Consider the following 22,842-nt stretch of genomic DNA (forward strand, 5'->3'; position numbering starts at 1 on the left):
CTGGCGAGACCCCAAGCTAATTGGCTTCAGCAAGTTGATATTTATATATAGACAACTTTGTGAAATGTTTAGAATGGATGGGAAGAAACAGAGTTTTGAAGAACATGGTAACCAGTCTGAATTGGGAAAAATGGTTTCTGGAGATCAACAGAAAACCATAGGGTTAACATATAAAGCACTATTACAAATAGAAATGGAAGAAGAAATTGTTAAAAACTCAGTGATCAAATGGACAAGAAGCACAGGATATCTAATACATTTAGAACAATGGGGGAAAAGATGGATGAGAGGGATTAGATATTCAGTTTCACAAATCTAAGCGATAGATGTTTTAGCAATGGTATCTGTACAAGTTGAAAGATGGTAGATGCTGGAAATTTAAAAAAGAGCAGTGAAGTTTTTAACACCGTTGGTAGACATGCCCACCAGTTAAAAAACATTGGAAAGGAATAAAAGAACTTGTAAATAATATTTTGGAAATCAAATTACAATTAAAACCAGAATTGTTCTTATTAGAATAATGGAAGATAGCTTGGAAAGGAAACATGGAAAAGTAATTTATTATATGATAGCCACAGCAAGAATAATGTACACCCCAAAAATGGAAAAACTGAAACATTGCCACGAAAGAAGATTGGTTAATAAAACTGTATGAAGCAATGGATAGGTTAACATGTTCAGGGAAACATAATACTTTGAAACAATTTAATAAGGAATGGATAGTGATAAAAATTCATGAAGAGAAATGTGGAAAAATAGCAATAGTAAATTTTAGTTAACAATGTAACTTTGTAGGATTAGAGTTGAAAAATAGATTAGAATATAGATACAAGTAACAGATAGAAATAAGACTAAGAGGAGATAAATAGATAAGGATGAAAAAGTCTCAGGATGGTATGATAATAAATGGAGCCCATGAGAGGAAGAGATACCTAAAGAAAGTCAAAGAGGAGAGAAAAGACAGAAATATACAAAGTATTATGGAATGGTAGTTGGAATATTAGTGAAAATAGGTGGTTGAGGGAATGCAAGGAAGGTGAAGAAGGGAAGGGGATGAGTGTAGGTGTAGGAAGGTAAGAGCAAGTGAAGAGGGGAGCAGATAGAGAAGAGGGAGTAATAAAAGGAAGGAGGGGGTAAGATGAGGTATGTGGAGAGGGGAAAACAAAGAAGAATGGAAGGATGAAGTATAAGGAAGAGGGGTAGGAGAAAGAGGAAAGAGGAAGGGTAAGAAAGAATTAAGGAAGTGAGTACAGTATAAAGAAGGGGGATGGAAAGAGGGAACAAGATGGGTTAGTATGACGATGAAAGAAGAGGAGTGATATAAATGATTCTTGTCTGTTGTTTTTATTACAACAAGGTTGTACACAGATTAGGTTATTAGAATCAATAAGCTTTGTAATTATAAGATATAGTAGTAATTTGTTGGGGGTTATACAGACTGATAGTAGGGGAGTGTCTTTTGTTTTTGTTTATGAATTATGTATGTATGCAGGTTTGCAGTTTGTTTAGAAGTGCTGTGTTTTATGTTTTTGGTTATGAGATGTTTTTATATATTTAATAAATAATTAAAGATATTTACATACCCTGAGCACCCAAACACATGAAAATATTAAACTAGGGTGCTGTTATCTATTATTCAAAGATAAGATAAATTTATCCATGATGTATACATATAAGAGATAGTAAAGGGTCAGAATTGGTCCCAACTTGGCCCAGATTATAGTTCATGGCTTTCCATCAGGCTGATCCCTATAGCGTTAAAAACATCCTGACAATGGTATGAGGAAAATTTTGTTATTAAATCAACAATCTTTCAAAACTTGTATTTCCTACCTTTAAAATACACGTGTCCCTCCATATTCACTAGGGTTAGGGGCACAAGACCCTCGTGAATATGGAAAAACCGCAAATACAGAAACACCATGTTTTTACTTGAGAGGTCACCTCTTTAGGAACCTCCAGTACAACTCTGTGGTCAATGTCCTACAGACACTGACTGACAGAACTGTGCTGGAGGAGCTACAAATGCCTAGCAGGGTATTCTCTCTAGGAATCTCTAGGTCATTCAGTGCAACTTTTAGTTAAAGTTGACCATAGAGTTGCACTGGAGGACCTAGATATTCCTAGAGAGGACATATTAATCAAATCCATGAATAATCAAATCCGCAAATATCAAATCCGCAAATAGAGGGATGGGTGTACATATTTTCATTCTTGTCATTATTTTTTAAAGAACTGAAATTACATTTTGAGTCAGTGTAATGAATTCTCTGTAACAGCAATGGACAGTGAAGGAAATGTCCCATTAATAGTACCAAATACATTTTAAAAATTACAAGTTGTTTGACTGCATTTCCCCCAAAATGTGTATGAAGGAAGTAATCTCTCTTTCTACAAAAAATTAATGGAAGCATCTTTTCCAGTGTATCTTTAAAGTGAGCAAAGACTAAGATACTTTCCATAAATGTGTTTTATGTAACTAGAGCACAATAGAAGTTTACTTTGGGATATTTCCATATAAGCATATTGAACTAAATTAATTAATTTTTTTAAAGTACTATCCTGGAAGGAGAAAATGATCAAGATAGAATTAACTTCAATAAGGAAAAACAGACACTCAGATCATCTACATGGAATGTAAGGGTGTTTTATTAAAGAGGGAGCTTAGGAAGACCAACACAAGGCAGAATTTGTTCTGTATGAGTCAACCACAGAAAAACCATGTACCAAGTATCTGCAATTAATATTTCAAAGATCCTAAACCTTTAGTCAAAATGGAACAGAACTATCCCATGGCTATAACAGTATATCTGGTACCAACCTCTGTATCTGAAACTCTGTTATGCATACAAATGTTTTACTGCATATATCAAGGAGGATATAAACAGTATCAAAACAAGTCAGGTAGTATATGTTTTCAGAGTATCTGCAGTTTAGAATAATAAAAAAATCATAAGTTTAGCAATAAGGTTTTAAGATATGTGGAACCAGCACACAACTACTGTAAACTGAAAAATAAATCTTAATTTCTATTGAATTTGCATTTGCTTAAATATGCTTAGCTATGAATTGGACTGTAACAAAGCTACACAAATACATAATACCACTCATTGTACACACACACATCTGATCCCAATATTAAAATAATCAGTGAGCAAAATGGACACAGTTGTCCTTTATAAAAAGCCAATTATTTTCTTCAATTAGTTCTTCTTCTTACAGCTACTGTGTTTGTTGTGGTTGATAGTTAATGGATCTGGACTTCAGTAACAATCTGTTCAGTTACAAACTCAGAAAACCTGTGGGGAAATCACTCTCAGCATTCTATGTGTTTTCACGAGAATCCATTTTTTCTCCCATTCCAAGCACTAGGAACAGAACAGGATATAAAGTCATTTGAAACCATGTTTTGAGATATACATAGGTGACTACTAATAAACTTTTGTTTATTATAACAGCAATCACCAATGTGTTCAGAAAGACTCGCATTTCATGAGGGAAATGTGATTTAAGGGAATGACTGAAATACTTTAGTATGTACATTATTTGCAGCCACTGAAGATACACACATGCAACTAAACTGAAATTTTCAATCAGAAAGAAGATCTTTAGTTCTTCTAAACCACTAGTTTACTCCACCATGGTCTTTCCCCACCAACGATACCAGTAAGAACCATTAACTTCAAAAATGTTTTAAAGTTCTTTACATCTAATATTACATTCTCTTTAAAGAAGTGACACTATATTCTGAATAGAGAAATACCACATCAGTGGTAATTAGAATATTAAGTGACCATGTCATGTAAACTAGCACATAAATCAAGATAGAGTCTCAAATGAGTTTCCCCCTTAAAATACCAATTAGGCAGTTAAGTTATTTACAATTAATTAATTTCTCACATGGATAGTGATTTTATCAACCATTTTCAAAACAGAAATAACACAGTAATGAAACGATTATAGCTCAATAATGTTATTATTAATTAAAAAAAGAAGATCCACAATTAGAAGATTCTTATTTGTAGAAATTCAATATTCTCATAATAATTTTGAGAGGATCATTTAACATAAAGTTTTATTACAAATATCCTTAATAAATCCAGTTTATCCTATCAACATGTGCATCACATCTTAAGTCATTTTTATAAATAGTTTCAGCCAAAAAAGCTGACATCTAATTCCCATTAAATACTTTCTAATCTGATTTCTAGGGATATTCTTCATAAGGCGACACATTTGGCACAACAAGTGCAAATAAGATTATAACAGCTTATTGCAAGACACTTTCACCCATACTGCATTTCTGAATTTTTCCTTAAAAGCACGTTTTCTGAATTTTCCCTCACTTTTCTAGTTCCCTGTATATTAGCTTCATTTAACTGCTGAGCTCAAGTTTCCCATTACTAAAGTAAGAGTAGGATTATACCTTACTCCTAGAATACATTTCTGATTCCCACATGTGAAAGAATATTTCTAGCAACCAGAGTTATATTGCTTAATAGATTTTTTCTCAAAAATTACAGCAAGTGTATCCACACTTAGTTAGTTCTGATATTAAATGGATTGCAGAGCTGGTAGAAAGGTACACATAGCATTCTGCTGCTGTTTAGATTCCTTAATATACTGCCTTCTTTACATATTAGATAAAGACTCAGAGAATGGTTATAAAACAATTTTGATTATCTTACTAATATTAACTGCAGAATATTTGTCACTTACTGACTACAAATTTGTACAAATTTCATACACAGCCGTCTCAAATTTACACCATTCACAATATGTTTGGTAACATACTTCTGCAGTAAATAAAATAAAATACAGACAGTATAAGTGCTAACACATGCATTTATCATGGATGTCAAAAGAATATCAAACTTGTAATTAATAAAAATATTATATGAGATTCCAAATGCTATTTTTGCCATACTCCAACTGAGATGTACCAATAAATACACATACTGATAACAGAGAACTAGAATACAAGGTACCAAAAGTTATACACAAAACACTAACATATGTTATGGTTTACTTAGTGCTAGGTTTCCAGATACCTAACTGTTCTAAGTTTTCAGCCCCAGCCACAAGAGTTCAAGGTATAGTCATGCCCTACAGACACAACTCTAGGTGTTACCTGAGGTGCTATAAAATCAAACAAGTAAGATTACATATAGCATTAGTTGAAAAAATGCTAACCTTTATAAGAAATGACATAGTCTGCTTACTCTAATTTTATGCAACAATCTATACTATTTACAAATCCATATCAAATCAAAAGCTAGACTACAATTCCATCTTACGTTTCCCCCAATAAACACTGCCTGTCTGAGATGTTTCATTTACTAAATGCAGTAAACATCTATCATGTGTTCATTAAACACATATTTTATGACAGATCAGCATAAAATATTATATTGTTCATATATTTCAGTAATTTGGTTAGCAATACAATTTGAACAAATATTATACTTCTATAAAACAAATGAATAATTTCTGCTTTCAGAAGTACAAGCTTAGATTCAAATCTGAGTTTTATTCAGATTAATCAGCACTTCCATGCAACGTACAGTCTAGATACTATATGTACATTATAAACATTTTAAAATAGTTAAAGCAACTTTTCAAGATTCCTTTAAAGTTACTAAACACAGAAAAATATTAATACGTCACTGTTGAAAACAGTGATGAAATCTAAGAGATAGATTGTACTATTTCAAGGTGTTTCTCTAAGATCAATAAAAGTACAATTGATAATGTTAATGAATAATTGGAATGCATTAGCAACTTCAAACATCTGCCCTAACAGAATAGGACTAATGGCAGAACACCACTATAAAAATGTTCAGTAAAAGAAAGGCTATGAATTTCAACTGCACAATATAACCACCAAACATAAGTCGTGAAGATGAAAAACTGAAGAACATAACTTATATTCTAAACATTTTGCTTAACAAAATCATCATGATAAATCCTTTGGTCAATAGTATGAATTCAAAAACATTTGAAAGCTCACTGCAGGAGCTATAGCATGCTGGAATATGAGGGAGGTTTTGCATTAACTGAATAGTGCAGAATCCACATTATTTTAGCTTAACAACCAACCTCCCAATAGCACAGAAACATGAACATTTTCAGAAATCAATAAAGCTTTTATATCATCAATAAAACCACTTGTTCTAAACAATAAACTTTTCAGACTACCAAAATCCTAACAAAATTATATGCCCTTTAAAACAAGTACTTCTAGAAATTGTTATTTTCTTCAGTCTCCTTACTTTCAACTGTATTGGTACAACACACACTCACAACGGATGGCATTAGAAATTTCCATAAATAAAGAAAAATCATGAAACAAGAAAATAAAAGAAAGATAATGTTTTACAATGTATTTAGCATCACATACACACACACACCTGACATAATAATAAAACTATATATGAATGTAAGTTGTGCAGGTATCGATACACACAATGTGCCCAAAACAGTTTTACCACTTTTTATTAATCTGTTTTTCTGGGGAATTCAACAGTTATTCTCCTAATGTCAGTAGTATGAGCAATGTCTATGATCAATCTTCTGTTTGTTCCACAAACTTGGTAAATTATCAAATGCATTTAGGGTATCAGTAGAAAATTATAGGTTGAAATCCTACCTATTACCTCAGATGCACTCATGAACTCAATGTCACTAACCAATAGATGTAAATTACTTATCTACAAACACTAGTTAATCAAGTGGCATTCTTAAAACATATGGCATACATCAACCATTTGCCAAGTTTGTTTTTAAACTTTCCCCCTCTATGTCAATTTTAGCAATAAAGTATAAGACAAACATTCAATAACATGAAGAAATGTCCATCTAATTCCTGCACTTTAACAGATCTCTAAGAGTCAATGAAACACTTTAAAAAGTGAGCCACTTGAAAACTTGGGTGTTTTTGTTCAAATGTGGGGTTATTCTAGGCAATAAATAATAGGGTGATTCAAAAAGAACGGTGCAAAACCAAATAAGAACAGCTTTTCTTTTGCACCGTTCTTTTTGAATCATCCTGTATATACAAGGAAAGTATCTATGATCAGGGTATCTATGATTACAAAGGCTGTAATGCTGTGTACACTGAGAATCAGGCCCTTTGACCGGATAAACCCAGTAGGATTTCTTTCCACGCAAAAATCTGCAGGACCAGGTCACAGATGCAGCTGATTATAGCAAACCAGCTCTCCATAAGCACAAAGCAAAAGGAAATAACATTGGAGTTTATCTCAAATGTCAGCCCATGTCATCATGCAAAACACCGACTCTTTGGGTTCAGTTCAGATTCAAATCCAGATACTGTAATGTAATATAAATCTACTTGTGCATGGGAAGCACAAGGTCTGTTGGATATTTCAGAAATATTGACCCAAAGCTTTTCAAGCACTTAAACTAAGTTCACACAGATCAGATTTTACATCACAGAAGCTGTGCATTTGCAAGTTTAAAAAAACAGCAAAGTGGTAGGTTTTCTACCATTTCTTCCTAACATATAATGTGGTATCAGTCAACAAATATTAGACACACACCTATGTAAGATCTTGCATTTCAGGTTGTACTTCAACAAAACCAAATACTGTGCTACTTAAATTTAAAGGGACAACTAAAGCTGAAAGATACAGGAGCTGTTTTTCACATGTGCTCTATACACAAACCCTCAATAGAGATGTGAACACTGTCCCAGGTTCAGAGAAGCATATAAGCAGGTTCAAGTCCTCAGCAGAAATGATGGGGGGAGAGGAGAGGCACACTTCAAGACATGTCAGCAGCATAGCCTTCTGCAAAATGGCTTCACATTTCAACTACAAGGGGCCCCCAGATTTCATGTGGCACCAGGTGGGAGGGGGGTTGATAAAACGAAGGCTCAGTATTCATGTTTATGCCAAGCTCAGTTTCCCCACACAAATAATAATAATAATAACAACAGACACACAGAGAGAGCTCCAAAACTTTAATTTTGGAGGACACAGCAATTCCATTAAATTTCAGCCATGACACACAATGCAGAGAGCTGAGACACAAGAAGAAAAGAAGGCTGGGGCCCTTGTTTTCTCCATTCAGGATCAGTCCTAATGCTTGCTTCAGGTAAGCTCAGGTTCCCCACACAAGGACACACACACACACACAGAGCCCCAACACCTTAACTTTGGAGAACACAACCACTTCATTAATGGTCAGCCAGGATACACAATGCAGAGAGCTGCCTGCACACAAGGGGGAAAACAACCAACCAAACAAGGCTGGGGTGCTCGTTTTGTCCATTCCTGTCATGAAGGGGCAAAGCCAGCCCTACAAGCAGCAGCAGAAGCAGCAGAAGCAGCAGCAGCTCCCCAGCTCGGTGTCCAGTGTGTCCCACCTTGTTTGATCGGCCCCTCTCCTGGGAAAGGGCAGCCCCAGCCAAGTGCAAAGGCTCTCTTGGGGCTTGCCTTCTCCGGAGTGTGTGTGTGTGTGTGATTTATGGGCGCCAGCAACCCCCGACTCCGCTGTGAGCAGAGCAGAGGGGCTGTCTCTTGAAGCCCCTGGCCCCACGTGGAAGCCAAGGCCAAGCGGCCCTTTCCCTCCCCGCCCCGAAAAGCCCAACAACGACAACGAAGCGCCTTCTTCCCGTGGCAGAGTGGCAGCTAGGTCCCGAGCAGGTGAAGGAGCAAGGAAGCAAAGCCCTGTCCTGGAGGTGGGTCTGGAAGGTGGCTGCCACGCTTCGCTTCCAAGGTCCTCAGCAGGCGCTGCATCCGCACTTAAAGCGGGACCGAGGCGCCGCTCCCTCCCAAGGCGGGCGCAGCTTTCCATCCGCTCCGAGGATGGCTGGCAAAAGGCCGCCGCCGCCGCCGCCAGAAGGGGAGTCCCCCCACTTTTGCCTTCTTCCCCCCGAAGCAGCAGCAGCAGCAGCAGCCAGAGGCGCCGGTGTAACCCCTTCCTCCCTGGCGGGAGAGGGAGGGGGGGGTCCCTGGGCGCCGTCGGGAGGCAGGAGCCGGGGGCGATTTTTGCGGATTTTTTGGGATTTTTTGGAAGGGGTTTCGGGAGCCGATGCCTCCATTTTGGTTGTTTATGAGACTGACAACAAGCTGTCCCTGCTCCCTCTCTCCTCTCTCCCTCGCTCGCTCGCTCTCCCTTCCTCCTCCGCCTCTCCAGTGCCAGACCCAGGCAAACCCACCCTCCGCAGCCACCCAAGGAGGGAAGGAAGGAGGGAAGGAAGGAAAGGAGGAGAAGAACAAGGAGGAGAAGAAGAGGGGCTGCTCCCCGATCCCTCTGAGGAAGGAGGACAAACACTTTTGTCTCAGGAGGAGGAGGAGGAGAGCCAGGGTCCCAGACGGGGCTCCCTCCCTCCCTCCTTCTCTCCCCCCTTTAAAAGGAAGCCCCCAACTGGCCCCCAGAGGCCCGGGGCCTTCCCGGAGGCTTCCCCCTCCCTCAGGCGGGGCTCCGAAGGGCCGAGCCAGGAATTTAGATGAATTTTCTCCCATGTTTTATAGATCTCTCTCTCTATACTTTTGGGGGAGGGCTCTTCTTCTTCCGCTGGCCGCCTCTGTCACCACTCTCGCAGGAAGGAAGGAAGGAAGGAAGGAAGGAAGGAAGGAAGGAACGGAGGGGAGAGGAACTTTATTATTGTGATGGTTGTTGTTGTTGTTATTTTCTCCACCCGCGAAGTCCCTCGGAGCCTCCCTCGGCGTCTGCGGAGCGAAAGGAGGAAGGCCCTTTCTTTCCCCGAGGGAAAAGGGAGGGAAGTTGTGGGAGAAAGAGCGGCTTTCGGGGGCGTTTCGAGGGGGGCACTGCGGGGAACCCCCGAAGGAGAAGCTCTGGGGCGACGAGGCCCTCCTCCTCCTCCTCCTCCTCCTCGGCCGCCGAAGCCTCTTCCCGGCCCCCCTTCCTCCCGCTCCCGCTCCCGCGTTTAAATAACCCTCTGGTCCCCCCTTGAACCCGGGCGCCGGGAGCCCCAACCGGGGTCAGACTCACCGGCGGCCTCTCAGCATCCCCTCCGCGCTCCCTTCCCGCCTTCTACGGCCTTCTCCGATTTTTCTGCAATTTTTCCCCCATATTTCGCGATGGACTCGGCGGCGGCGGCGGCGGCGGCGGCAGCGGGCCTGGAAAGTGTTTGCCTTCCCCTCTTTCCTCCTCCAGCTCCAGCAGCAGCAGCAGCAGCAGCCATTGTACTGTGAGTGTGTGTGTGTGTGTGTATATGCGCTGCGGTGCAGCCCAGCCTGCCGCACACGCCGCGCCCACACGCGCCGCCGGTTGGACACCTCCCCCTGTCCGTCAAACGCCACGCCCCTTTTTCGCTCTCGCTCAAGGAAAAAGGAGAGGGAGGGACCCGGCTTCCGATTGGGTCAGGAGGCGGAGGGAGCGATTGGCCCGCGCCGCTGTCACTCCCGGGGCCACCAACGGGGTAGGCTGCGCCCTTTATAAAGAGGCTGCCCGGACCGCTGACGTCTTTCGAATTGGAGGCGAGGAGCGGGGCGGTTGGCGCCGGAAGGCGAGGTGAGTGTCGCCTCTTGAAGAGCCGCTTCGGACGGTCTTCTCAGGCTCAGCGGAGGAACCCCTGGAACCACGCCGCCGAAGCTGAGGGGGTCCTTCCGTCCCCTTGGCCCTGAGGGCCCCTTTCCCCCATCGGGGCTGCCCTTTGCTTCGGGTGGGAGAGGATGGTAGGATGGGAATAGAAACCTCCTCGCTCCATATCCCCCAAAGGTTCTCCAGTGCGGCAGACGCAGCAGCAGCAGCGCGGACTAAGGTCAGCCTCCGAGAAGATGCCATGCGGCACAGGACGACGCCTCGGGTTCCTATGCACTCATCCCTCCATGTTCACGCCTTTGATATCTGAGGGTTTGGTCAGTCTGGGAATATCTCGGTCCTCCAGTGAGACTCTATGGCCGGCTTTGGGTAAAGGTTGCACCGAAAGAGCTAGAGATCCCTAGAGAGAATGCTCCTCCAGTGCAGCTCTATGGCCGGTGTCTGTCTGTCGCCCTGGAGGACCGAGAGATTCCTAGGGAGGTTTCTCTCAGGTGAAAACATGCTGTCTCTGCTATTTGCCTCTGTTTAAGGACCTCCAAAGAAGGAGATTCCAAGGCGCTCTCGAACAGCCTCCTGATGTCGAGGTTGGGATCTCTTTTGCTGCAGCTTGCCTCCCTTGTTCCGCGCTTAGTCTCTGGAGCAGCAGCAAACAAGCCTGCTCCATCCTCAGTGCGACCCCCTTCAAATACTTAAACAGGGCTATGGTTTCACCTCTTAGCCTTCTCTTCCGCAGAGGAGGGGGCCTTACAAGAGCGCTGGACGGAAAGCATAGAAGCCCCCTCCTCCTCCCCAGTGAGTGCCTCCTCACTTTTGCCCACTTGGGAACTGGGTTCATTTCCTTGCCCCAGATCCCTATTCCCCTTCCTCCCCCAACAGACCTTTCCCACCTCCTGATGCTTTATTATAAGGTGTGACTGTTTTAATCATGTTCTTAACTTTTGTATTTATTTAAATATTCATTTTGTACTTTATTCTTACTGTTTTAACTGGGCAGTTTTAATTGTTTTTAGGTATTTTTTTTCTTCAAATGCTCTTGTCGTCTATAAGACGCCTTGGGAGAAAGGCAGCGTAAAGAAAATGAGATCATAAGTAAATGAAATACATTTGCTCTCACTCAGGGAACTGTGGGGAAAGCGTCTTGCCAGACAACACAGCACTACTAGCAGGTTTCTCTCAGGTTCCTGGGCGTATTTAGTTGGAGGCAGAGGAGGTGGATCAGGCAGAACGTTATCCTGGTCTGTCAGTGTGTTTGTTCCACCATCTAATTGTTAAAAGTGAAATGTTTGGATTAAAATAGGAAGTGGTTGTATGCTGCTCCTTTCTCTTCTGATACCTAAACCCACTCGGTTAGGTTTTAGGTATGAAGAGTCTTCACGGTTCATTTACACAAGATCCACCAATCAGAGCCTAGTGTAAAAGATGCTCCTTTTTAATTAATACATTGAACATAGGACTTTGAGTGTCATAACTGAGGGTTGTACAGTCCTGTACATTGCTGTGTGCCTTCAAGTCATTTCTGACTTATGGCAACCCTAAGGCAAACCTGTCATAGAGTTTTCTTGGCAAGATTAGTTCAGAGAAGGTTTGCCATTGCCTTCCCTGAAACTGAGAGAGAGTGACTTGCCAGGGTCACCCAATGGGTTTCATGGTCAAGCTGGGAATCAAACCCTGGTCTCCAGAATCCTAGTCCAACAGTTCCAGGAAACAATTTGGTATATATTTACATATGACAGGTTTTTTCCCCCTCAACCTAGTACAAAGTACAAATCTTAAATGGTATTGCACACCCGCAGATCCTGGAACAGATTGGAGGTTAACTGGATTTCAGACTTTAATAAGTATTGGAAGAGGGGGGTTGTGCTCTGGTACAGTATTTTCCTAAATTTAGAATTTATAAAAGAGAAATGTTCAGCGTAATCCAGAAAAAACAATGGTTTCCTACCAGCATAGTTTAGAAAGTGGTCTGTCAGATAACCCTGTAGATAAAAGTCTTGCTTGAGCGTAACACTAAACTGACTGCACAAAAACTGTGGGCTGTCTCCCAGGATTTTCTTTCTTTTTTGTGGGACTCCATGATCTACTGTCACAAAATTTAAATCTAAAACTGCTTTCATAACAGCAGAATTTTTCCTTAGGTATAACAACTAGCTGCCCAGCCCCTGTCCACCACCACTTCTTATCATTGCCATCTCATTTGATGCCAGAGATAGCTTCTGTTGCTGCCCAGGAAGCTCTGAGACTTGTTTTTGGATGACTTCTCACTGAGAGCTGGAAGCCAGAAAGCTTAGCTGATGCTTTGGGAGCTGCAGAGTCTCCAAAAGGGAGGCTTGTCTGGATGAATTCAAAGGTATGGTCGTGTTAGTCTGTAGAATCAGTACGTAGAGAGATCCTGTAGCACCTTTGAGACTAACTGAAAGAAAGAAATTGGCAGCATGAGCTTCCGTAGACTTTGTGATGATCCCTGGGGTCCAAGCTGCCAAACAGCCACCCTGTTCTTGGCCCTTAGACCCAGTGGATCCCTTTTCTGTCCCCTAGAGTCTCCTGGGGTCTCTGTTCCTTGGCCCAGTCATTACAGACTTCAATCTACTTCCTCAGCTAACAGGAAAGTAACAGTAATGCACTCTTACTAACAGGAAAGTAACAGTAACAGTAAAGCATCACTGAAATGTACAAGGAAGGGGACTGTAGAAAGAAAACAGTTAAACAAATGAAATCATAATTGTATCAAGCAAATTCATTTGGAATATTAAGGGACATAGCTTTCAAGGGAAAACAATATGACAATAAAAGTGTATGTGCGTTACATTACACTGGAAAATTGGACATAGTCTGGGTAAGAGTTTGTGTGTACGCATGAGACAACCTGGTGATTCTATCCTTGGGACTTGACTCAACTAAAGCATTGCTAAAGTAAAATACTGTATTGCAGGAACAATTGCAAAGATGAAATCAGAAACATTTGCTTCTGTTTTTAATTAGTTGATATGTTCCTGTGTCCAAACTAGAGCAAGCTTTGGTTAGTTTTAGCTTTAGACTTAGACTTTATAGCCCCGTTTCGTTTATATAAACCATTTTTAAAAGCAGCTACAAATCATGGTCCAAGGATAACAACAAACAGTGATAGCTAAAAATAGAGATGAATATTTTTGAACTCAACATAATTATAATATAAGGGAAGAGGGACGTGCAAGCCTTACACTCATCCATTCCTTTCCCCAAAACACTAAAGGATCTCAGTCAGTTGATATTCTTTGCCTTGACTCTTCAAAGGTTGCATAGAACATTTCAAGGAAGTGAGCAATGACTTAATGGATCTGGTTTCCTGCAGCAAGACGAGGGGGGAAGACTGGTCTAATGTGAGGTTCATCAGCTATTCCTGTAACATTACTTGCACCAGTAATACAATGTATATTTCTGCTTTCTCTGATTCACCCAGATTAATATAAGACTTCTTGATTTGTTACTACTGTACAAGTCTTGTACAAATGTTTGTATGTTTTCTACAAATAAATGCTAGAAATCATGATTTACTCTTTTTCCTAGGAAGGGTCTGGTGAGTTTTCTGGTTCATCAAATTATGTTTTAGAAAATTAGGAAATCAAATGGCATAAAATATGACACATGGCAGATTCCCAGTCTTAAAAAACTGGGAATATGAAATCAGAAACATGCCACAGATATGCCAATATTTGTGAGCAATCTGTAAATATCCCAGAAACCTAAAGCTGCAAAGAAAAGAGGGGGGGAAAACAGATCCCCCCAGTAATAGTGAAATAAATGCAGCACTTATTTTCTTCTGAAACCCAAATCTAGCCATTAATACCTCCCAAAAGCAGGCCATTCCGTTTGTGAAAATTTATGTTAACACTTAAACTTGGTTGAGTCAATGAGTCTACTTGAGTATAAACCTTGTGCACATAAACAGTGTCTCATATGATCCGTCCATCTTCCCTTCTCTGAACTCTGGATTTCAACACTGGTTAATTATCCATATCTTCTTGATATGTAACTAAAGACTGGAGCACAGCTTTTAGCCTCTTAAGATGTGTGTGTCATTTAAATAGCATACCTCCAAAGTGACCCGAAGCAGCTTTATTTTGGCCTGTCTGTTCGGGCCCATAGAAACAGTAGACAAGTGAAATAGGCCTATGCTTATTTTATAACTCCCCTGACCAGAACAAATGGTATCTGTTTAATAATAGCAGAATTTGGGTTTTTATGTTTATAACATGAAAAGCCTCTGTTTCTGAACATTTAATATAAAGCTGAATGGGAGATTTAAATGAAATTCTTTTTTAAAAGCTTCTGTTTGCTTATTTTAATTGTAAATTAATGTTTTGGATGTATTTTCAAATATTATTGGTGCTTGACCTAAAGAAAAATGGGATTTGAAGCATGTGAGAAACTAGGTAATCAAGCTTGTGTTTCATCAAAAACCATGTTACTATATTGCATAAGGAATAGGGTTGGCAGATTGCTGCTTGTTCCCTTAAACCAAACTTCAAAAAATATTTGTAATCTGGAGCATTTGAAAGTAATTTTCTTGTGTCAAATCCTAAGTGTATTGCTCATTCAATAATACAGTTGAACATTTTGGCTGCATACAAACATGTAAAACCATGATTTGTAAACTTGTGTGAGTTCTCAAATGAACTTCAAGGGATACCAAAACTGATTTGCTGTTATATCAAAAATCATAAGCCATGCTTACTGCTATTTTCTACCTCAAGAGGGTGCTTCATCATGAAGACAGGAGTGAACTTAAGAATTCTAAGGAGATAGAAAATGAAAGCAGACAAGCAGCTTTAAATGAAGAATTATATCTAAGATTACACTGATGGAAAAATACAAGAGTTGGTGTTGCAATTTAGGCTAATGACGTAACTCAAGCAGAATGAAAGTGCTGAATTGGACACTTGCCCAGGGATGAAAATTAGGGTTTCTGCAAGCCGTAGAAGCCTTGCCCTAGCAGAATGAGACTGGATACAAACTTATAATTCTATGCATCTTAATATTGAAATGAAATAACTTTGTCTGTTGTATATTTGGAATCTCAAATTATGATTAGAACAAATCATGTTTTGATGCTTCTGAGTGCAGCCAGTAGCAACACATTAATATTACAGTACTTACTTCCAAATACTGGATTGAAAAGATTTCCAATAGTCTGAAAAGGCAATTTAGCAGTATTTAAAACACTGATTTAAAATGTTTCACTTAACATTTTGAGTAAATATTTCAAAGAAGACTGATTTCACTCCGTACCTCAAATTATAGAAAAATGGTGTCGTCTCTTGAATGCAAAGTTATTGATACTTTTATTAATATGATGTATTCCCTCATGTAGCTGACTGCAGTTGTCCATATTCATGTACAAGATGACTTCTTAGAACCACATCCCTTAAATGAAAAGTGAAATTGGGAAGCTGACCAGAGTGAAGACTGTTAAGGCTAAGATCATGTATGAAGTTGATGGAATGTGAGATTGCACCAGAATACTTATTTGCAAGGAATTCTGGGTTCTGGAAATGGGAAAGAGGAAGCTGTTCTGGGAAAGGCATGTGGGTGCCCTGGTGGCTCAGTGGTTAAATGCCAATACTGGAGCCATTCACAGCTACAAGGTTGTGAGTTAGACCCCAGGCAGGGCTCGAGGGTCGACTCAGCCTTGCATTCTTCTGTTTTAGTACCCAGCTTGTTGGGGAGCAATTAGCTTACACATTGTAAACTGCTTAGGGAGTGCTTAAGTGCAGTATAGAAATGTACTTGCTACCGCTATTCCCAGTACATCTTCATGCTGCTGGTCAAATTACTTGTGCAGTAATGTTACAAAAATTGATCTGCTATCAAAAAGCTGCAAGAGAATTGTGGTCTAACTACATAACTCTGGAATGGGATGATGGTATACTTTTTTCTAAACATCTTAAAAGTCATACTGAATGTCTTAAATTCTACTGAAGGCAAGAGTTATTTGTCTGTTACATGTTTATCAAAATTGCCTTCTTTCTTCTAGCTGCTGCCTTAAAAAAACATACACAAGCATCTTTATGTCCAGAAAACTGCAACGACTTCGTGATCATGACATAAATCCCTGTTTAGCGGTAAGAAGCTCAGTTTGTATAATCATTTATTCATTTGGGGGGATTATGCAGTTTTGCACAATAAACATTTTCTTTTTGAACTAACTATGCTTATTCTTTGAAATAAATATGCTCACCGTACTTATGCATTTCTAAGAGAAAGGTAATTGGAGTTTTCTGGACTGTGTGATTGGATGCTTGCAACTTATTTCAGTGGGCTATAAAGTTATAAAGGAACAGGCATTTCAAAAAGTTGAATCATTTGTGGATTCATTTCAAGAGTAAAAAGACAGTTTACTTCTTGCTGTTATTCACCTTCAGGTAATTTCCAACGTATGGTGATTGTGAAGTGAACCTGTCACAGGGTTTTGGGGGGGGGGGGCATTTTCCTTTGTCTCCCTCATAGGCTGAGAGAGTATAACTTGCCTAAGATCACCCAGTGGATTTTCATGGCTGTGTGGCAATTTGAAAGCTGGTCTCCAGAGCTGTAGTCAAATGCTTAAGCCACTACACCACACTGAGACATAAAAATACAAACATGCCACCATAAATTAGAGTGAAATATTGAGTATGACATTTCCAGAACAAATGTGGACATTTATTTCCTTTGATCTAGTATTTCAAAATTACTGGCAAAAAATTAAACCATTTGTAGAAGGAATTTATACATAAATTATGATCCAGGCTCTTGCTGTTCAAGCTATTTAGTCAGGTATTAGGCTGATTCCGTTGGATAATTATGGATCAAGACTTGGAAAGTTAGTTTTAAGAAGAATGGATTAATGAAATGTTGATATAATAATGGTCTGGGTTGCATTCTCATTACAAGAAAATTTCCAAGCTTAAATAATAACATAGTTAATCATTGAGTAGGATTAATTGTAGAGGTACATTTATCATAAACTTTGCTTACACGTTATTCATAAAGGCAAAAGTACCAAGAGATCTGACTGTCTCATTTTTAATGTTTTAACTTAAAATTGAAGGAATATTTTAAGTTTTTTATTTCTGTAAAGGTAATGTATATAAAAACATAAGCAGAATTGGACCAAAAGCCTTATCTAGTCAAGGATTCTGTTGAAGAAGTAGCCAGCATAGTGCATATGGAAATCTGTCAAGGAGGACAGGAGTTTAGTAGTACTGTTCTATTTGTGTTTTGGAGCAACTGATAAATAGAAGTATATTGCCTTTAATACTGGAGAGAATATATATCCATCATGACTTGTAACCACTTATAACCTCTGTGTTCAATGCTGTAAGGCTGTTCATACCCTCAGTTTCCACCAACCATTTATAATTTTATACTTCTTTGTCCTGCCTTCTGTTTTGTGTTTTTCTAAGCTAAACACCCTTTGATGTTGTAAACTTTCCTCATAGGTATTGCTGCAGCCTATTGATCAACATAGTTGCTACATTTACTCCAGATGTTAAAAAAAATGTTTTTCAGGATTGAACATACATAGTATTTATTCTAAGTGTGGTCATAGTGTGGACTTGCATAGAGGCAGTAAGGTATCAGACATTTTATGCTTTGGTTCTTTTTCACATTAGGCCCAACATGGAGTTTTTCTTTTAGAGCAGGTATAATTTGGGTTTACACTTTCATTGGCCTGTCAATCACAGACTATTATGGTTGTATTCAAATAGTTAGCAGTATTAGTATTCTTTAGAATAAAGAGACGTAAAGGAACCCATTACTACTTTTGAGACTGTGAAAAAGAAATTTCTAGCATAAATTTTTAGTCCACTTCATCAGATGCATTGATTTGTCAGTTGGTGCTTATGGAGATCTTTTCATTGTGAAGTTGAGACTTTTGCTGTAGTGTGCATCAGTATACACTTGCTTTCATTGGGTATCATTTGCATTGTTGATGCCCATTTCCCCATTTTGAAGAGATGCTTTTAAATTCTACTCAATCCATTTTTATTAACAGACTGTTAATTAACAGACTGTTAGCAGACAGGCCCACCTCATTATTTACTCCTATAACTCATGAACAAGGCTGAGATCCTACATGTGTATCATGTAGCTACATCTCCTAATATGACACCACAAAAACTCCTCCCCAGTTCTGTGTTGTTGGAGAGCAGGGAGGATGAGTGGGAACATGTTGAACTATTTTCCTGTAGATGGACATATGGCAGAGACCTCTGGGGTCTTTGCAAGCTTTCTATAGATGACATCCTTGCCCTGGGTCCAGCTACAAGAAAATAGCACAGTGTGGAAATGATCATGTTGGCTGTACGAGTTTTGATTGAGGATTTTAATTGTTGTGTGGTCAGATTCCAATTTATGCAGTGATCATAAAAGTGAGTTGCAATAATGTATATCCAACTTATGCCATCATAATTCTTTAAGGGGACACCAGCCTAAATGTTAAACAATCTTTTGTTTACTACTTTGCAGCAAGGCTTGCTCTTTGTAATTCTGGTTTATTAAGGGATTTGATACATTTGATTCTGGGCCAAGCTGCATGTGATGATAAACATGCCAGTTTGCCCATGAATGTTCTTTTAACTTGAAAGAGCAAGCCATATAGAATGAGTTTGTGAAACTGGGCCACTGCTGCAGTCCAATAAAAATAATCATATTATCCCTGCAACATCTTCCCCCAGAATGGGAGCTCACATTGATGCATTTGTTTCAGTTTTGAAAGAGTTGAAACTCTCCTTCTAACCTATAGTCATCTTTCCTTCCCCCATGATATACTAAAAAAAGCTCTAGCTTTTATTATTTGGTATTTAGCTTAATGCAGGGTAGGATTCTAGATTATTTTCAAACCCTTTCACTGCTGGTGTCAAGGAAAGCCTTTTTGTTTGCAAGATTGAATGTACACCCCTCAAATGTGACCAGGGGCAGGTATTTGCAGACCCCATTTTTGAATCGTGTATGTCACTGTGATCAAGCTCCAGATGTTCTCCATCATATTGTACTGCTTTGTCCATTGTATATAATTCCAAGGGAAAAATTGTTAAGAAGGTTATTGGAAATGAATATCTGTTTGGATGGGTTATCAGTGGAATACTTATTGGACGATCAGAACCCACATATTACCAGGTTAATGGCCAATTTTCTGGTGGAGGCAACAAGATTATGGCTTAAATTTTAATAACGATCCTGAAGTTTTATTGTAAATGCATGTTGTTTTTCTATGTCTAATAAAGGTTGACTGGCTGGCTGGCTGGCTTAATATAGTGTGCCCGCGTCATACGCGGGCGCACTATATGCAACTTCCAGCATACTCTGGAACCCATGCCGGAAAGGCTTCTCCCGCGCCCGGAAGAAACAATGGGGCGCACCAGGATTGTTTCTAATGGGGCTTGAGTTTACGCGGTATTTTCCTTACACAGCGGGGTCTGGAACGGATCCCCCGCAGAAGGGAAGGGCCAACTGTATATATTGCTATATGTAATCTGAAATAAAAACTGGCTTATATTTCTTATGTGTAAAATGGAAAGTTTAGGTGGTCTATAAGGTAAATAAATTTGGTGGGGCAAAATGTTCCAATTAGTGTGCAAAATATACTGTCACGTGGATTTCCTGGAATGGAAAAATGTGGGTTACCAAATAAGTGTTGGTGTCTGCTGCATGTATGTTAGTGTCCGTAATTTAGACAGCTAAGCATGAGGTTCTTTGGACTTGCTGTGTAAATATTTAACCTAGAAATTCTGATAGATTTCCTTGGAAGGATAAGCTGAAAGTATAATAATATAGTTTTTGGTAAGTATGCTTAAGATTGCAGTTGTCAGCCAGTCTTCTGAGAAAGCAGCTATGTGTACAACTGAGTACATAAAATTAGTTCATGCATAAGTGCATATATAATTGCACCCTCAATGTTTCAGTCAGCATGTCTAACACTGGCAAAAGCTATGGAACATAAGCCTTGTCCCCTGTTGGCTCTTTAACATGATTATCTTTCATTTTCAAGGAAACAGATGCTTCTAGAAAATGTATGGATGATAGTAACTACAATAAAGATGTATGCACCATCTATTTTTTAAGATACAAAAATTGCAGAAAGTTCTGGGTAAGTAGATTTGAAAATTCTGGATAAGTAGAGTGCTCACTTCATTGGGTTTTGATGGACAAGATTGTAAAAACATGAGTTCAGCTCTACATTTAGTAAGTGCTAATTGGAAAATTTAAGAAGCAGGCTTTTAAAACTACTGTGGGTGTATGCACAGGCAAAGTGTATCATACTCTCTGGCTCAGGACAAATGCAATCAGTAAAACAACTTTTAAATAGAGTGCAAATATTATAGATTTTGTATGTGAGTTTAATCCCAGTAGCAACTATGAATGATGTGGCTTAACCTCTATAGCAGCTGTGCATGGTCCAAAAACCAATTTTTGTCCCCATGCTCACTTGACAAGTTGAAAAATACCTTTGGTGATGTACAATGGATTCTTCTTATCTGCAGGGGTTCCATTATGGAAACTGCCCCCCCCCCCCCTGCAGAGGGCAAGAATTGTGAGACCATAAGTCCTAAGGTTACTAGATGGGCATGCTTGGCTTCTCTCCTGTGACCATGTGCATTCACAGCCATTAAAGTCAGTGGGGCTTGCCGTCCACAGATACTTCTGCCAACCTAGCAGCTTGAAAGTATGTAAGAGTGCAAGTAGATAAATAGGTACCACTTTGGTGGTAAAGTGACAGCATTCTGTGCAGTCATGGTGGCTGCGTGATCTCAGAGTCATCTTTGACAATGCTGGCTCTTCAGCTTAGGAACGGAGATGAGCACCACCCCCTACATTCGGGTACGAATTAACAACCTTATCAAAGGGGAAACCTTTACCTTTAGTAATCTCTATCAAGCTTGTTTCGTAGGCCATCTGTTTTTACAGTTCACCTTCCGTATGTGCAGACTTGCCATCCGTGGATTTGACCATACATGGATGGCAAGCCCGTGGGGGGTGGCATTGGCAGAGGAGGAAGAAGTGGCAGGGAGGGAGAAGGAGACAGGGGGAAGAGTGGGGAGCAGGAGGAAAGGAGGACGAGCTGCGGCATGGCAACCGAGGGTGGTAAGAGGAGGAGGAGAAGTTGGAGGATGTGGGGAAGAGGAGGAAGGAGAATGAGGAAGAGCGGAGAAGAGGAGAAGGAGGAAGGAAAAGGAGGACAAGCGGTGGCAGCGCAACGGAGGAAGAAGAGGAAGGCGGAATAGACGAGGGAAGAGGAGGAGGATGCAACCCAAACCAGCCCCGCACTTGGTGCTTCTCTGGGAAATGAGGGCGATTGCTAAAGGGTTGGGCTTTAAATGCGGGATCAGTTTTTCTGTCTTTGCATTGCGTGGAGGACTCTAGCCTGGTCTGTAGAATTGTATTTAAGTCTCTGTGGTGGCTGTTGTGTGCCTTCAAGTCGTTTCTGACTTATGGCGACCCTAAAGCGAATCTATCCTGGGGTTTTCCTGGCAAAATTTGTTCAAGGTTTGCCCTTGCCATCCCCTGAGCTGAGAGTAGGGTTTCATGGCCAAGTTAGGAATCAAATCCCTAAACCTGCAACAACAGGGAAGAAGAGGGGGAGGAAGAGCAGCAGCAACAGGGGAAGAAGAGGAGGAAAAGAGGGTGAGGAGGCAGTGAAAACACCAAGGCTGGCATTGGGGAGGGAGTGGGGACAAAGTGCTATTGTCCTCAATGGTGTCGTGGCCACATGGCTATGCCACCATTAAGTTTTATGGGACTTGAACATATGCAGATTTTGTTATCCGTGGGGTGATCTGGAAGGGATCCAGTAGAGGAAAGTTGAGGATATCCAAATCTTTGAATTGCTGGAGAAAAATCTGTTGTTCAAATTATTTTCAATATTTATTTTACTACTAATAAAATTGACTAAAATCAGTAACACGTGAGTTATTTGTATTTCTAGAATGGGATCATGATGCAGAGAAGAAAAGATGGAATAAAGCCAGATATGCCTACAGCAGAAGAAAGAGACCGAATTCTAGCATCAATGGAAAGAGTACCATATTAATCATGCAGTGCTGCTGTTTTAACATAAATACTGGCTTCATTTTATACAGGAAGTTTGGAAAGAGTGTTGTAACCATCATTATGGTAGGTAGCTATTTTGCTGGTATCATCTTCAGCACCCTCGTACAGCTTCAGAATTTTCAGCGAATACTTTTGTAGGTTTATTCTCACTGTATCCACAGCAGAATCTTCACATACTGACTGAAGGGTAACATGCATAGCATGTGGGGGGAAATGTATGTAATAAATTGACTTTTTAAATGA

At 40.0% G+C, this 22,842-nt stretch overlaps 2 protein-coding genes across 9 annotated transcripts in view; one reads left to right on the top strand and one right to left on the bottom strand.

Annotated features, from left to right (window-relative positions):
* PLAG1 (PLAG1 zinc finger) overlaps positions 1 to 10,196 on the bottom strand; it is a 44,772-nt gene extending 34,576 nt beyond the window's left edge. For all 5 annotated transcript variants that reach the window (XM_089517344.1, XM_089517341.1, XM_089517342.1 and 2 more), the window contains exon 1: positions 9,982 to 10,196. The gene's annotated coding sequence lies outside the window, so the exon portion shown is untranslated. The remainder of the gene's footprint in view (positions 1 to 9,981) is intronic.
* Positions 10,197 to 10,411: 215 nt separating this feature from the next.
* CHCHD7 (coiled-coil-helix-coiled-coil-helix domain containing 7) lies at positions 10,412 to 22,842 on the top strand. 4 transcript variants are annotated; one of them, XM_089517347.1, is made up of 5 exons: positions 10,453 to 10,503; positions 12,669 to 12,880; positions 16,544 to 16,631; positions 20,540 to 20,638; positions 22,475 to 22,842. In XM_089517347.1, exons 3-5 carry the CDS (start codon positions 16,578 to 16,580, stop codon positions 22,577 to 22,579), a joined length of 258 nt encoding a protein of 85 aa, XP_089373473.1. In that variant the 5' UTR covers positions 10,453 to 10,503; positions 12,669 to 12,880; positions 16,544 to 16,577; the 3' UTR covers positions 22,580 to 22,842. The 4 variants fall into 4 exon arrangements, with proteins under 4 accessions (XP_089373476.1, XP_089373473.1, XP_089373475.1 ...); XM_089517350.1 differs by lacking the exon at positions 12,669 to 12,880 and having other exon boundaries at positions 10,412 to 10,503; XM_089517349.1 differs by lacking the exons at positions 10,453 to 10,503; positions 12,669 to 12,880 and adding an exon at positions 10,513 to 10,753.

Source organism: Sceloporus occidentalis, unplaced genomic scaffold (genome assembly GCF_023333645.1).
Source record: "Sceloporus occidentalis isolate IW3139 unplaced genomic scaffold, rSceOcc1.0.p SCAF_3, whole genome shotgun sequence".
NCBI lineage: Eukaryota > Metazoa > Chordata > Lepidosauria > Squamata > Phrynosomatidae > Sceloporus > Sceloporus occidentalis.